The sequence below is a fragment of the Dasypus novemcinctus genome, chromosome 9 (genome assembly GCF_030445035.2).
Source record: "Dasypus novemcinctus isolate mDasNov1 chromosome 9, mDasNov1.1.hap2, whole genome shotgun sequence".
Taxonomy (NCBI): Eukaryota; Metazoa; Chordata; class Mammalia; order Cingulata; family Dasypodidae; genus Dasypus; species Dasypus novemcinctus.
This window is the reverse complement of record NC_080681.1, coordinates 12331872-12349262: the sequence shown is the minus strand read 5'-3', so window position 1 is coordinate 12349262 and position 17391 is coordinate 12331872. Positions and strand designations below refer to the sequence as shown.

Here is a 17391-nt window from a genome sequence, read left to right as displayed (position 1 = left end):
ATTATAGTTAGCCCAGTGCTTGCTTGACCAAACAGCTGGGCACAATTACCCGGCCAAGTTGGCATGTTAACCTAACCATGACAGAGTTTAATAAATGCTTGTTGAATGAATAAATGAATACATGCAGGAAGGGAGCTAAATGATAAAGGGAGCTAAACGGAATAAACAAGCTGTGTATTCTAAGCTTTGGACTACGTATTTTACATAGGTCATCTCCGTGGCGAATATTGTCCCCTTGTGATGGTGAGGAAGTGAGACTTTGTGAAGATAAATAACTTGCTCAGGATCTGGTAGTTGGCAAGTAGCAGAGCTGGTTTTTTGCCTTTCTGGCTGCCTTTTCACTACAATGCTGCCTCCCAAAAGCAATGTCACAATGACTTGAAGGGATACTTGCAGGGTGGGGCTGTTGCTTAGCAGCCAGTCTTATTTACACCCTTTAGTATCTTGGGTAAAGTCTTCATAAAAAGTGGAGATACTATCATGGAGATGGTAAATGAGAAAAACAGGCTTATAGATCCCATTGAGTATCTACTCCAGTCCAGAATTCAGAAATCTACAAAGCTCATGCTACCTGGCCTACTAACAGGGAACATCAAGACCAACAGAAACACGCTGTTGACAAGAGAGATCACCCAGCCATTTCTTTGGGAATTTACTCATGGTAATCAGGTCCTGGGGCTCTAGTAAATATATGGACACTCACTCCCTCAGCACTGGGGTTGTAGTGGGGAAAGGTGGGGTGTGGTCAGGATTACATAAGTGTCCCGATCCAAAGTGGGAATTGGGGAGTGCTCTGCTCTATCCATGAAGGGACATGGATTTCTGCTTGCACAGGTGCTCTTGGAGCTAGCTGCAGCCTTGTGCATGGAGGTGGTGGACTGGGAGTGCATTACCATTGGTTAAGTGCCAATTTTAGGTTAGTCACTCATCCATGCAAGGTTTGTCCCTATGCTATCTCCTAAATTCTCAGCGCAGACCTAGGAATGATTAGTTCCATTTTACAAATGAACTAAGGCTTAGGTTAAATATGTTAGGAGGCAACTAACCAATATTTATTGAAAAACAATTGTGAGGGCATCAAAGCCTATGCTGATTCCTCTACCACAGATGGGAGAGGCTAGTATTTAAGTCTAGAAGGTGGGATTTAGAAAGTCTGTCTTCCTCCCCCATCTCCCTTCTCTAGACACATCATTTTCTAGCAGAATCTCTGTTCTCTGAATCAGGGCTTCTCAACCTTGTTCAGACTCAAGGCTTCCTTTGAGTAACAAATTATTTGGTAACACCCCATTTATCATCCTAACATTAAATGCATGGATAATATAACCAACCATGCATAATTTCACAAACAACCTTATTTAATGACATAACTATAATATGAAGGGGGAAAATGTTCCTAATAAAACAAATAATTCAAATACTACTTCTTTAGAAGGCAAGACGTAATCAGGCTCTTGCACAATATAGGGGTATAATGAATAAGTTTAGGATTAAGAGAAGGACAAAAATCACTTCTTATAAGCAGTTCAGGAATATAGAAGAGCAGCGTTTTAAGGGAACACTAGAACAAAAACTAGTTTTTTACTTAATAACACTCCAGACATACTGGTATCTGATAACAGAAAAAGGTAAAAAAATTTAGTTGAAGTAGGGATGATACACTGCAACAAATTATAGACCATTAAAGTTTTTAAAAAAAGGAGTGAGCATGAATACTTTATTCTTGAAGGTAAGTAAATAATGTTCATGTGCTTCTTCTAGGTTTACCAGATTGAAAAAAAAATTTTTTTTGAAGTTTATCATACATATCAAAAGGGCCCAAATTATAAGTGAATAGATTAACTTAATGAAATATTGTAAGGTGAGCGTGCTGGGACAGCAGTATCCAGCTGAAGAAATGAAACACTACAACTCTCCGAAAGCCTTCTCTCTTCCCCTCACAGTTTCTTGCTACACCCTTCTCTACAAAGGAACGCCCTATACTGACTTCTAACAGATAGGTACATTTTGCCTGTTTTTTGAACTTTATATAAATAGGCTCACACAGTCTGGAATATTTCATTCAACATTGTGAGTTTAATCTATATTATTGCATGTGCAGGATTTTTTCATTTTCATGACTGTATAGTATTATATGAGTATTCCACAGTTAATTTTTCCATTCTATTGTTAATGGACACTTGTTTGTTTCCAGTTTGGAGCTACAATGGCTAGTGTTGCTTTCAGTGTTGTTGTACATGTTCTTTGGCGTACAACTGTGTGCACTCCTGTTGCATTAAGACCAAGGAATAGAGATTATTAGGTCATAGGGATGTTCACCTTTTATACAGACTGCCAAACAGATTTCCAAGATGAGTGTATCAGCTTACATTTCCAGCAGACGTGTATATGTTACTAGAATATTTTCTTTTTAATTCATGGAATTGCATAACACAAACAATAAACCCTAAGTTAAAGTATGGACTATGATTATTAGTAGACAATTATAAAAATGTGCTTTCATCAGTTATCACAAATGTTTAACATACCAATGCAAGTTGTTAATAATAGGGTAGAGTATGAGAACCTGGTATTTTTGGCACGCTTTTTTTCTGTAAACCCACAACCTCTTCTTCTTCAAAAAAAAACATATTCAAAAATTCAGTTGTCTCACCTTCCAACACTAGGTGTAGTCCATCTTTACAATTTTAGCCATTCTGGTGGATACCTCATTGTGGTTTTAATTTTCATTTCCTTTATGACTACTAAATCAAACAATTTGCCTATGTTTATTGGGTATTTGGGTATAAAAATTTTATTTTCAAACACTGTAGACTTTTTGCAGATAATATTTATCAAATTAAGGAAGCTATTCCTAGTTTGTCAAGGCATTTTAAAAATCAGGAATAGATATTATATATCATTTGTGTTTTTTCATCTATTGAGATGGTCATATATTTTTACTTGTTATGTTAATACAGTGAATTATATTTATTTATTTTCAAATATTATATCTACCTTACATTCCTGGGATAAATCCAACTTGATCATGATGATACATGTACACACACACATACATACACATACATACACACACTGCATGTTACTAAAATTTTGTTTAGGATTTTTGCATCTATTTTCATGAGAAAGCTTGACCTGCAATTGTTCTTTTCTTGTAATGTCATTGTCAAGTATTATCATTATGATTTTGCTAGTCTTACAAGGTAAATTAGGAAATGTTCTTTCTTTTTATATCTTGAATTGCTCATAAAAAGTGGTGTTATTTCTTCCTTAACTATTTTGTAAAATTCCATGGAGAAGTCGTTTAAGTCTATAACTTTCTTTGTGAGAAGGTTTTTAATGTTTTAAATTAAGAATTCTATTTCTTTTTAGAACAGTTTTGATTCTATACTTTCTAGAAATGCATCCATTTCATCTAAATTTTCAGTTATTGGATATGTTTGAAATTTCAGCTTAATACCAATTTTTAATCTCTGTAGAATCATAATGATGTCTCCCTTTTCCCTTCTCATATTGGCAGTTCATATATTCTTTCATTTTTTTCATAATCATTCTTATCAGGGATTTATCAATTTTATAGCTTTTTTTTCTTAAATAACCAACATTTAGTTTTGATTATTTTCTCCATCACATATTTATTTTTCTTTCTTAAATATCTATACTTCCCTTTATTATTACCTTCCTTTTACTTCTTTAAGTTTAATTCAATATTCTTTTTCTAATTTCTGGAAATGGGTGCTTAGATTAATTTTTTCAGGCTTTCTTGTTTTCTGATATATCTGAACTTAATGTTTCAACTTTCCACTAGCCATGGTTTTTGGCTACATATATCATATTTTCTTTATCATTCACAGAGTGCTTACTAAATTTCTTATCTTTTTTCAATAGAATCTTTTTTTTTAAAGATTTTATTTATTTTTCCCCCTTCCCCTTCCTCCCACCCTGCTGTTTTTGCTGTCTGTGTTGTCTTCTCATTTTGTCTCTTCTAGGATTCACTGGGATTCAATCCTGGAGACCCCTGATGTGGAGAGAGGTTCCCTGTGAATTGCGTCACCTCAGTTCCTGGTCTCTGCTGCGCTTCACCCTGACTCTCCCCTTGTCTCTTTTTTGATGCATCATCATCTTGCTGAGTGGCTTACTTGCACAGGCACTGACTCATCACGTGGGCCCTTGCACAGGCACTGGCTTGCTGTGCAGGCATGCTTTCTCTTCTTCTTTTTCACCAGGAGGTCCCAGGTATCGAACCCAGGTCCTCTCATATGGTAGGCAGAAGCTCTATCACTTGAGCTACATCCGCTTCCCTAAATTTCTTATCTTTTGATCATTTATTTTTAGTTTATTTTCATTATCTTTAGAGAACATGCTCTATGTGACTCAAATTTCAATCCTTTGAAATTTGTTAACTCTTTCTTTATAGTCCAGCATACACTCAGTTTCAGTAAATGTATTCTATGACTTAAAAATGTGTGTTCTGCAGTTAGAGAGTGTAGCAGTCTGTATCTGTCAGTCTAGTTACATTTGATAGTAGCATTGACCAAATTTTCCACATCCTTACTGATTTATTTTTAAAGATTTATTTATTTACTTCTCTCCCCTTCTCCCCCAGTTGTCTGTTCTCTGTGTCTATTTGCTGGGTGTTCTTTTTTTTTTTTTTTTTAAGATTTATTTATTTATTTTAATTTCCCCCCCTCCCCTGGTTGTCTGTTCTTGGTGTCTATTTGCTGCGTCTTGTTTCTTCGTCCGCCTTTGTTATCGTCAGCAGCACGGGAAATGTGGGCGGCGCCATTCCTGGGCAGGCTGCTCTTTCTTTTCACGCTGGGCGGCTCTCCTCACGGGCGCACTCCTTGCGCGTGGGGCTCCCCTACGCGGGGGACACCCTTGCATGGCACGGCACTCCTTGCGCGCATCAGCACTGCGCATGGCCAGCTCCACACGGGTCAAGGAGGCCCGGGGTTTGAACCGCGGACCTCCCATATGGTAGACGGACGCCCTAACCACTGGGCCAAAGTCCGTTTCCCTGCTGGGTGTTCTTATTTGTCCACTTCTGTTGTTGTCAGCAGCACGGGAATCTGTGTTTCTTTTGTTCCGTCATCTTGCTGTGTCAGCTCTCCATATGTGCGGTGCCATTCCTGGGCAGGCTGCACTTTCTTTCGTGCTGGGTGGCTCTCTTTATGGGGCACACTCCTTGTGCGTGGGGCTCCCCTACGCGGGGGACACCCCTGTGTGGCAGGGCACTCCTTGCGCACATCAGCACTGCACATGGGCCAGCTCCACATGGGTCAAGGAGGCCCGGGGTTTGAACTGCGGACCTCCCATGTGGTAGACGGATGCCCTAACCACTGGGCCAAGTCCGTTTCCCCTTACTGATTTTTGTTTGCATGTTTTATCAGTTACTGAGAGTTGTGCATTAAAATCTCTCATTATGATTGTGGAATGGTCTCTTTCTCATTCTATTCCATTTATTTTTTGCTTTATATATACTGAGGCTACATTGTTAGACAGATGCATATACATTTAGAAATGTTATGGCTTCTGATTTAAAACATCCCCCTTTATCTTTAGCAATGCCTCTTGCCTTGTTTGTGAGTCTTCATATGGAATATTCCATATTCCATCCTTTCACTTTTATTTCTTTAAGCACTTAGAGATACCATCCCATTGTCTCCTATTGTTTCTGTTAAAAAGTCAGCTGGAAGGCTTATGGTTTCTTCTTTGAAACTAACATGCCCTTTTTATCTGGCTGCTTTTACAATTTTCTATGTGTTTTTGGTTTTCATGAGTTTCACTATGACATGTCCAAGTGAAATTAGCCTTATATTTATCTTGCTTGAGATTGTAGCTCTTGTTTAATCTGTGGTTCGATGTCTTTCATCATTTCTGAAATCTCTTCAACTCTTACATCTACCATATTCGCTTTCCATTACTTCAGGAGCTCCAAGTACATGTGTATCAGACCTCATTGTTTCTCATCTCTCTTACACTCTTTTCCAGATTTTCTATCCTTTGCCTCTCTAAGTGTCAGTCTGGATATTTTCTTATCCATTTTCCATTTTATTCATTCCATTTTTAAAGGCTTTTCTAATCTGCTGTCAAACCCATGCATTGAGTTCTTATTTTTAATTATGGTACTTTTTATTTCTAAAAATCTGTTTTGATTCTTTTTTTCTAAAATTCTCCATCTTGTCACTGAATTTCTTGAATAATCAGTTTCATCTTTCATGCTGAACTTATTTTTATTAATTCAATAAATTTTTAATGAGACAAAATTTATTTAAAACTGTACCAAAAGTGAATCTACTTCTCTCCATTCAATAGGACAACTGTAATAGAGCAAGTGATTCCCTAGAATAATAATTCTTATAATATCATGAGTTTCAAAAATTGGTTTCAGAGACCAATGAGGAAAGAGGTAGCTGTCTCATAAAGCTATAATAGATTGCATAAACATCTAGTGCCCTCTAGAAGCTACATCTATGTTTAGAAATGCACATGATGGGAACTGCTGAATTCTTTACTTTAGTTCTTGGTCAATGGTGGCCACAATATAAAACTTTGGCAACGTATTTCTCTGTACTAAGCAGTCATCTGCATAAGTCCCTTTGTTCATGGTCACCACTTAAATATTGGATTCCTCAAAATCCTTAGTGATACCTGAAATTCTGCCTTAGCTTCTCAACTTTACCGTTACACAATTGATCATACAGGGGATGCTCTCAGCACATAGGCAGTTCATCTTTGACTTCACTAAATTCAGATTGGCTCTGGTAAAAATTTGCTAAAGTTGGTATCAATCAGGATGTAAATGGGTCCAATGTTTATTATATTGGTAAAATGAACAGGAAGACTAATAGGAGATTTCTTTTCCCTCGAGTACACTGGGATATTGCTTTGACTTTCCTTTTGGAATCTGATGTTTTTCCAATAGTCTCTTACCACAGAAGTCAAGCTGTTGCTTCATGGTCATACTTGTTTTCTTTTGTTTTTTATGTTCACACTGCAGTCCTTTTTTATTATTAGACAAGTTTTAGATTTAAAGAAAAATTATGCAGAAATAGAGTTCCCATGTACCACCTTGTTATTAACACCTTGTGTTAGCACTTTAGTTTCCTAGGCTGCTCCAGCAAATACCATGAAATTGGCTGGGTTAAATAATGGGAATTTACTAACTTACAGCTTTGAGGCTGAGAAAATGATCAAATCAAGGCATCTTCAAGACAATGCTTTGTCCCCAAAGACCAGCTGCTGGTAATCCTTGGCTCCTCAGCCACATGGCAAGGCACATGGCAGCATCTGCTGGCTTCTTCTCTTCTGGGTTTCATTGTTTTTGGCATCTTGCTTCCACAGTGTTTGTGTTTCTCTCTCTCTCTCTCAGCTAGAGGTAGAAATAACCCTATTATTCCAGTAATAGGATTAAACCTCATCTTGAACAAGGTGAGTCTTATCTTAACTCAAGTGGCCTCATCAAATGGTCCGACTTACGATGGGTTTATACCCACAGGAATGGATTAAATTTAAAAACATGATTTTGGAGGGTACATATAGCTTCAAATCACCACAGTTAGTGTGGTATATTTTTGCAATTTATGAAAGAACATTTTTATAATTTTACTATTAACTCTAGGCCTTTGTTTCCTTTAGGGTTCGCTGTATGTTTTGTATAGTCCTATGTGGGTTTTTAAATGTTATCCTAGTAATTTATATATATATATATAACCTAAAAGTTCCCCCTTTAACCACATTCAAATATATAATTCAGTGCTATTAATTACACTGACAATGTTATTCTACCATCATCACCATCTAATACCAAAACTTTTCCAAAAACCCAAATAGAAACTTTGTAAAATTTAAGAATTAATTCCCCATTCCCTACCACTACTCCATCCCCTGGTAACCTATAATCTAGATTCTAACCCTCTGAATTTATCTAGAGTCTGACCTATGAGCTTATTCCAATTATTTCATATTAATGAGATCATACAATATTTTCCCTTTTGAGTCAGGCTTATTTCACTCAACATGATGTCTTCAAGGTTCAGTCATGTTGTTGCATGTATCAGACCTTTAGTCCCTTTTATGGCTAAATAATACTCTGTTGTATGTACATACTTCATTTTATTTGTCCATTCATTGGGTGATGGACCGTTGGGTTGCTTCCATCTTCTGGCAATTATGAATAATGGCAATATGAACATTGGTGTGCAAATATTTGTTCAAGTTCCTTCTCTCAGTTTTTATGGGTATATACCTAGCAGTGGGATTTCCCAGGTCATATGGTAATAGTATACTTAAGTATCTGAGGAACTGCCAAACTATCTTCTACAGTAGCTGCACCATTTTACATTCTCACTTTTAATGAAGGTTTCTTTTTCTCCACATTCTCTACAACACTTATAATCTTCCATTTAAAAAAAAATAGAAGTTATTCTGAGGGATGTGAAATGGTATTTCATTGCAGTTTTGATTAGCATTTCCCTGGTGACTACGTAGGTTGAGTATCTTTTCATGTGTCTTTTGGCTATTTGTATCTCTTCTTTGGTGAAATGTCTATTCAAATCTTATGCCTATGTTTTAATTGGATTCTTTTTTGTTGTTGTTAACTAGGATTTCTTTATAAATTCTTGATATCAAACAAGTATCATCAGGCATGTAGTTTCCAAATATTTTTTTCTATTGTGTAGGTTGTCTTTTTACTTTCATGATTAAGTTCTTTCAGGCACAACAGTTTTTTAATTTTGATGAGGTTCCATTCATCTATTTTTTCTTTTGTTGCTTGTGCTTTTGGTCTAAAATCTAAGAAACAAGGTCTATCACAAGGTCCTCAGGATGCTTCCTTGTGTTTTATTCTAGAAGTTTGATAGTTGTGGCCATTATATTTAGGTCTTTGATCTGTTTTGAGTTGAGTTTGTATAAAGTGTGAGGAAGGGATCCACTTTCTTTCTTTTGAATATGGAGATCAAGTTTTCCCAGCATGATTTGTTGAAGAGACTATTTGATCCCAAATGAGTGGTCTTGGTCTTCTTGTCAAGAATCAGTTGGTCATAAATGTGAAGGCTGAGTTCTGAGCTCTCAATTCACTTCCACTGGTCAAGATGTCTATATGTGTCAGTATTACCCTGTTTTGATTATTGTGGCTTTAGCAATACGTTTTAACATCAGGAAGGGAGAGTTCTCCAATTTTGTTCTGCTTTTTCAAGATGGCATGGATTATTTGAAACCTCTTACCCTTCCATATAAATTTAACAATTGGTTTTTCCCCTTCTGCAAAGAAGGTTGTTGGAATTTAGATTGGGGTGGCATTGAATCTGTAAATCACTTTGGATAGAATTGACATCTTAACAATATTTAGTCCTCAAATCCCTGAACATGGAATGTCCTTCCACTTCTTTAGGTCTTCTTTGATTTATTTTAGAAATAATTTTTAGTTTTATGTGTACATCCTGGGTTAGATTTATTCCTAGATATTTGATTCATTTAGTTGCTCTTGTGTGTTGTGGGAAACTGACTTACCTGTTAGTTGCTTCCTGTTAATATAGAAGATGTTGTAAGTTGCTTCCTGTTATTGTAAATTACCTTATTGTAGATGTCCCAAGTTGCTTCCTGCTATTGTAGAAAATGTTGCAAGTTGCTTCCTGTAGCAAACAGCTGCTCCTTAGCTTTCAAATAAATACGATGTGGAAACTAGGGTTGAGGCTCTCAGTTTCAAAAGCTGTGAAGTCCCCTGGTCCCATCTTTGTTTCCTTTCTTATGTCTTTCTTTCTGTCCTTTTATTTTTTCAGTCTGTGTCACCTTCCCTTCATGCAGACCTATTGCTGAGCTGGTCTCAGCAACCTTACAACATCTTCTACAATAACAGGAAGCAACTAATAGGTAAGCCAGTTTCCCACAACACTTGTGAATGGAAATTTTTCTTCATTTCTTCTTACGATTGTTCATATCTTGTATATATAAAAACCACTGATTGTTGGGTATTAATCTTGTGCCCTGCCACTTTGCTGAATTCATTTCTTAGCTCTAGGAGCTTTGTTGTGGATTTTCAGGATTTTCTATATATAGGACCATATCATTTTCAAATAGGGAAAGTCTTCTTCTATCTTTCCAATTTGGATGCCTTTTATTACTTTTTCTTGCTTAGGCAAGAACTTGCAATACAATGATAAATAACAGTGGTGACAGTGGGCATTCTCTTCTTGTTCCTGATCTTAGAGAGAAAACTTTTTCACCATTAAGTAGGATTTAGCTGTGGGCTTTTAATATATGCCCTTTATAATGTTGAGGAAGTTTTCTTCTATGTCTAGTGTTCTGGTTTTTATAAAACCAAGAAAGTGTGCTTTAGTTTGTCAAATGCCTTTTCTGCATCAGTTGAGATGATCACATGGTTTTTTCCCCCTTCATTGTGTTAATGTAGTATATTACATTGATTTTCTTACGTTGAACCAGCATTGCATACCAGGTATAAGTCCCACTTGATCATGGTATATAATTCTTTTAATATGTTGTTGGATTTGGTTTGCTAGTATTTTGTTGAGGATTTTTGTACCTATATTATATAAGTGATGGTTCTCTAGGGAAAGAAAACTGACAGAATATATCTGTAAATTCCATGAGATGTTATAAAATTCTCTCACATGACCTTGGGGCTGCACAAGTCCAGATTTTTATGTCAGGCTGCAAGGTGGGAACTCCAGTGAACGTTTTCAAAGAGATCCCCATGAGAAGCTGGCTGGCTGAAATATAGATGAAAATTCTCTCTTCTGACTGCTGAAATCATCACTTCTCCTTTTATTTTTATTACCCCCCCCCTTGTGGCTTTTTGCATGCTGTCTGCTCTCTGTGTCCATCTGCTGGACATTCTTCTGTGTCTGTATTTATTTTATTTTCCCTCCCCACTTGCAGTTTTCCTTGCTGCCTGCTCTCTGTGTCCATTCACTGAGGGCTCTACTGTGTTCTCACTTGTCTCCCTTCTTTTTGTTGCATCACCTTGCTGACGCTCTCTGCGACATCTGCAGGCTGGGTGGCGCTCCACAGCACTCCACAGTGTGTGGGCAACCCTGCCTTCACAAGGAGGCCCTGGGACGTGAACTGAGGGCTTCCCATATGGTAGATGGGAGCCCATCTGATTGAGCCACAGTCGCTTCCCCATCACTTCTCCTTTTAAAGCCTCCAACTAATTGGAAATATCTCTCATTGCTGAAGGCAATCTCTATATAATTGATTGTAGATGTAATCAGCTGTAGATGCAACCAACTTACTGAAAAATTAAGTCCATGAAGTATCTTCACAGTAACAATTAGGCCAGGACTTGCTTGACCAAACAACTGGCCTGGCAATCATACACATCACCTTAAATAAGCCTTAATCTCTAAATTAAAAGACAGAATAACAGTAATATTTTTCACCTCACAACACTCAACTGCCCTGTGTATAATCAGAAACACACTAAATCTCCGAGAATAGGGTACAAGCCCTTGGAACCTATTCACACTTAAACTTGATATCTATAACTTAAATATTAAGACATGAAACTAATGGGATAAGGGAATGAGATAAGGAAGATAAAAATGTGTGCTTTATGTACGTATACAGACATACTCATAACAAAGCAAGGAAGAAATATTCATAACCATTACGGTCCTTGTTTCTGTAACTGGTCATGTGGTCATACATTTACCACTACTGTCTTCCACTACCCATTCCATGTTCCCTTTACCCTCAGCAAGCAACTCAACTGTCCGTGTTTCTTTGCCTGATGGGGTGACCCAAACCTTCATTCCTGAAGTTTCTGGGCCATTTGTAGTCCCGCCTCAATTGGGTTGTTGCTGTTTTCCATTGCCTTTAATCATAGGGCATGGTAGTACTAAGAGAGGTGCTAGGGGCTCTCCTGTATTCCAGACAACCTCTTCTTTACCCCCTTTGTGTAGGTGCAGTCCAATTTCCTCTTGATAGTTAGAATCAATCACCCCAGTCCGTACAGTCATTCATATATTTGCTTGTTGATTTAGAGATATGAAGAGCCCAAAGTGGCCAGGTGACAGTGTCACCTTCCAGTTCAATGGAATCATTGTTGTTTCTCCTGGTGGAAGCACTCCTTTTGGAACTAAGACCTATAGACTAGCAGGGCTTAAGGTTGCAGGGATGGGAAGTAAAAATTTTCCTAGTCAATCACTAGGGGTAATAGTGAGTGGCACCATTCCAATCTCCACTCCTTAATTCCTGAACCTGTGAATTCTGACTATGGTAGAAAAAGCACCATAGAATATATGCTGGTTTAGATTATATACAGTCTACCGGGGAACATTGTCCCATCCCTGCTAGGTATTGCCACCTTACTAATGCTGTAAATAAGTCTTCAAAAGGTCATTCCATCTTTCTATCAATCCACCTGCGAGTTGTCGCAGTGGGTGGGCAGTAGCAAAGCCAAGATGCTGAGGAATGTGCTGGCTGTTTGTCAAACTGCCCAAAGGACCATAAGTACTGCTTCATGCAGGCAATTTGAAAATAAAGTTCCAGAAAAACAGAAATTATTTCAGGAGGATAATGGAATTCCAGTGCATCTGAAGGGAGGGATAGCTGATGCCCTCCTGTACAGAGCCACTATGGTTCTTACAGTTGGTGGAATGGCATATACTATGTATCAGCTGGCCATGGCTTCATTTCCCAAGAAGCAGGACTGACTTCACTTTATCATTCCAGCAATCAGTTGTGCAATTTCATTTAGCTCTCTGTGGACCAATAATCTGATAAATAAACGAGCTTTGGGGGAATCAATATTTATTGACTTGTACTAACTGCCAGGAATAAAGCAGTCTTTACCATGAAAAAAAAAAAATTCAGCCGCTTCAGGATGATGAGGAACATAGTAAGACCAGTGAAGTCCATGAGCATGCACCCATCCTCACAGCTCATTTGCTGTGAAGTGGGTTCCTTGATCAGAAGTGATGCTGTGTGGAATACCATGACAGTGTGTAAGGCATTCTGTAAGTTCACAGATGGTAGTTTTTTCAGAAGGATTGCATGCAAGGAATGTAGACACATATCCAGAGTATGTGTCTCTTCCAGATAGAACAAATCACTGCCCCTTCCATGATGGAAGTGAAGTGGACTAATGTATTCAACCTGCCATCAAGTAGCAAGTTGATCAACTCAGTGATTAATGCCATATCTGGAACTGAGTTTGGGTTTATGGTTTGGTGGGTCAGACAACACCCAGCTCATGATAGGCGACTCAGGTCTCATGGGAACTTGGTGATCCATGGTTATGCATTTGATCTCTACTAATGTCCAGTAGCAGGCCAAAAGCTGTTTCTCAAAAGGAGAGTAGTCATCTGAAGAGGATGGCAGGGCTTTGCTCCAAAATCCTAAGGGTCTGCCTTGTGATTCTCCTATAGGGGCCTGCCAAAGGTTCCAGATGACATCTCTGTTTGCCACTGAAAATTCCAACACTCTTGGATCTACTGGATCATATGGCCCAATTGGCAGAGCAGTTTGCATAACAGGTTGGACCTCCTTTTGTGCTGGTCCCCACTCAAAACGATCAGCTTTTAGTGAATTTTCTGGTCACTTGGTAAATAAGCCAGAGTAGCACATCCAAATGAGGAAAATCTTGTCTCCAAAATCCAAAGAGGTCAACAGGCATTGTGCCTCTTTTTTGGTTGAAAGAGGGGCCAGATGCAACAGGTTATTCACTTTAGAAAGGATATCTTGAAATGCTCCACACCACTGGACACCTAAAAATTTCACTGAGGTAGAAGCCCCTGTATTTTTCTTGGATTTACCTCCCATCCTCTGACATGAAAATGCTTCACCAATAAGTCTAGCATAGTTGCTACTTCTTGCTCACTAGGTCCAATCAACATGATGTCATCAGTAAAATGGATGAGTGTGATGTTTTGTGGGAGGAAGAGATGATCAAGGCCCATGGGGACAATATTATGACATAGGGCTGAAGAGTTAACGTACCCTTCAGGCAGGACAGTGAAGGTATATTGCTGGCATTGCCAGCTGAAATCAAACTTTCTGGTGGTCCTTACTAACAACAATTGAAAATAAAAAGCACTTGCCAGATCAATAGCTGATACTAGGTCCCAGGGGATGTGCTGATTTTCTCAAGAAATGATAATATATCTGGAACAGCAGTGGCAATTGGAGTCAATACCTGGTTAAGTTTATGATAATCTGCTGTCATCCTCCAAGATCCATCTGTTTTCTGCACAGGTCAAATAGGAGAGTTGAATGAGGAAGTGGTGGGAATCACCACCCCCGCATCCTTCAAGTCTTTGATGGTAGTACTGATCTCTGCAGTCCCTCCAGGAATCCAGAATTGTTTTTGATTTACTATTTTGCTAGGCAGGGGAAATTCTAGTGGCTTTCATTTGGCCTTTCCTACCATAATAGCCCTCACTCCACAAGTCAGGGAACCAGTGTGGGGGTTCAGCCAGCAGAAACTGGCTGGCTGAAGTAAAGATGAAAATTCTGTCTTCTATCTGCTGAAATTATCACTTTTCCTTTTAAAGCCTCCAACTGATTGGATGAGATGTCTTTCATTGCTCTAGGAATCCCCTCAGTTGATTGTAGATGTAATCAGCCAAACATGGATTCAATGTACAGATTATTTAACAGTCCCATGCCTTGGACAATCCATTCAAAATATACACTCAGTAGTTGTCACTTTCATCACAGAGTTGTGCAGTCATCACCTCAATAAAATTTTAATATTTTCCTTAGTCCAAAAGAAAAGCCCCATACCCCTCTTAGCAATGAGATAGTAACTTCTTTGACATTGATTCATGAATATTACAATATTGTTGTAAACTATAGTCATAAGTTACATTAATTGCATTTTTCCCATGCATCACCATATTATTACCATTTTGTAATAGTGATGTACATTTGTTCTTACTAATAGAAGAACATTCTTGTATTGGTACTATTAATCACAGTCCTCATCCACTGCTGAGCTATGTTATTCAGTTCCTAGATTATTCTCTAGCCTTCTTTCAATTGAAATTTACATTCCTAAACTACCCCTTTCAGTCACATTTATAAGCCAGCCATGATAGTTATATACACTGTAATGTGTTACCATCAACTCTATCCATTTCCACACTTTTACAGTCAAGATAATTAAAATATCTGCATACATTAAGCATCAGTTTCCCTTCGCAACCCTCATCCTATCTCCTAGTAAACTATACTCAAGGTTTTAACTGCATGTGTTTATTCTTCATATTTCATTCATATTAGTGAGATCATACCATATTTATCCTTTTGTGACTGGCTGATTTCATTTAGCACAATGTCAGGGTTCATCCATATTGTCATATGTGTTCCAATTTCACTTCTTCTTACAGTAACATAGGATTCCATCATATGTATATACCACATTTTGTTTATTCATTCATTGGTTGATAGACATTTGGATTGTTTCTGTCTTTGGGCAATTGTGAATAATGCATCTATGAACATCAGTGTGCAAATGTCTGTTTCTGTCCCTGTTTTCAGCTCTTCTGGATATATTCCTATTAGAGGAATTGCTGGCTCATACAGCAGTACAAATTTAGCTTCCTAAGGAACAATTTTACACAGAGGCTGCAGAAGTCTACATTTCCAACAAAAGTAAATGAGAGTTTCTATTTCTCTACATCCTCTCCAGCACTTGTAGTGTTTTTTTTTTTAATAATGGCCGTTCTATAAGACATGAAATGGTATCTTATTGTAGTTTTGATTTGCATTTCTCTAATAGTAGTGATATTGAACATTTTTTCAACTGCTTTTTTTTTTTTTTGCCATTTGTATTTCCTCTTCAGAAAAATGACTATTTAGGCCTTTTGCTCATTTTTAATTGGATCGCTTGCCCTTTTATTATTGTGTTGTATGATTTCTTAATATAGCTTGGAAATCAAACCTTTATCTGATATGTAGTTTCCAAACATTTTCTCCCATTGAGTAGGCTGTCTTTTCATCTTCTTGACAAGGGTCTTTGAAGCAGAAAAATGTTTTAAGTCCCAGGTATCCATTTTCTCTTTCACTGCTCATGCATAATGTGTAAAGAACAACTACCTACCATCAGGTCTTGAAGATGTTTCCTTACATTTTCTTCCAGGAGGTTTATTTTATTTTACTTTTAAAAATTATTTTTTTTAAAAAATACACAAATCACACAAAATGTTATAATAAAAAATATGAGGTTCTTATATACCCCACTCCCCACACACCCTACTCCTCCCACACTGACAACTTCCCTCATTAGTGTGGTATTTTCATTGCATTTGATGAATACATTTTGGAGCACTGCTACACAGCATGCATTATAGTTTACATTGCAGTTTACACTCTCTCCCAGTCCATTCAGTGGGTTATGGCAGGATATATAATGTCCTGCATCTATCCCTGCAATAAATCATTCAGGACAATGCCAAGTCCCCAAAATGCCCCAACACCACACCTCTTCTTCCCTCTCCCTGCCTTCAGCAACTCTTGTGGCCACTGTCTCCACATCAATGGTATAATTTCTTCTATTGCTAGAGTCACAATAAATCTATAGTAGAATACCATACCAGCAAGTCCACTCTAATACATATTTTATTCCTCCATCTTGAGGACCCTGGGGACGGTGATGTCCACTCCACCTCTAGATTGAGAGGGGGCTTACACCCCACATGGCTGATGGATGGAATTCTCCTGCTTGCAGCTGTAGACTCTCTCAGCTCCCTAGTGTGGTGGTTGACCATCCTCACCTCCCTGTTAGACTTGCAACTCCCTGTTAGACTTGAACCTTGAGGTTCAGGGCCCAGCTGCACATGACCAGCCCAGAGATTCAAGTCTCCTGAGCATACACCAACCCCAGTGCCAACCGCAGGTTTGGTAAAAGTGACAGAAGAGGCATGTGTAGAGAGGTCACATGTGTCCAACTCTAGAAATTTTATAGTTCTAGCTTTTATTTAAGTCGATCCATTTCAAGTTAATTGTTGTATAACGTGTGAGATAGGGATCCTCTTTCTTTCTTTTAGCTATGGATATCCAGTTCTCCCAGCACAATTTGTTGAAGAGACTGCTCTGACCCAGCTGAGAGGGCTTGTCAGCCTTGTCAAAAATCACTTTACCATAGATGTGTCTGTTTCTGAACAATCCAATGATTTATATGTCCATCTTTATGTCAGTACCATGTTGCTTTTATCACTGTAGCTAGGTAATGATTCAATGTCTGGAAGTGAGAGTCCTCCAACTTCGTTCTTCCTTTCTAAGATGTTTCTGACTGTTCAGGGCCCTTTACCCTTCCAAATAAATTTGATAATTAGCTTTTCCATTTCTGCAAAACAGGTTGTTGGAATTTTTATTGGGATTGCGTTGTGTCTATATATCAATTTGAGTAGAATTGACATTTTAATAATATTT

At 38.0% G+C, this 17391-nt stretch overlaps 1 protein-coding gene across 2 annotated transcripts in view; it reads left to right on the top strand.

Moving 5' to 3' along the window:
- Positions 1-462: 462 nt before the first annotated feature.
- Positions 463-17391, top strand: part of CIMAP3 (ciliary microtubule associated protein 3) — a 31209-nt gene continuing 14280 nt past the window's right edge. For both annotated transcript variants that reach the window (XM_058303053.1, XM_058303052.1), the window contains exon 1: positions 463-661. In XM_058303053.1, coding sequence (XP_058159036.1) covers positions 481-661 — 181 coding nt within the window. In that variant the 5' untranslated portion in view covers positions 463-480. The remainder of the gene's footprint in view (positions 662-17391) is intronic.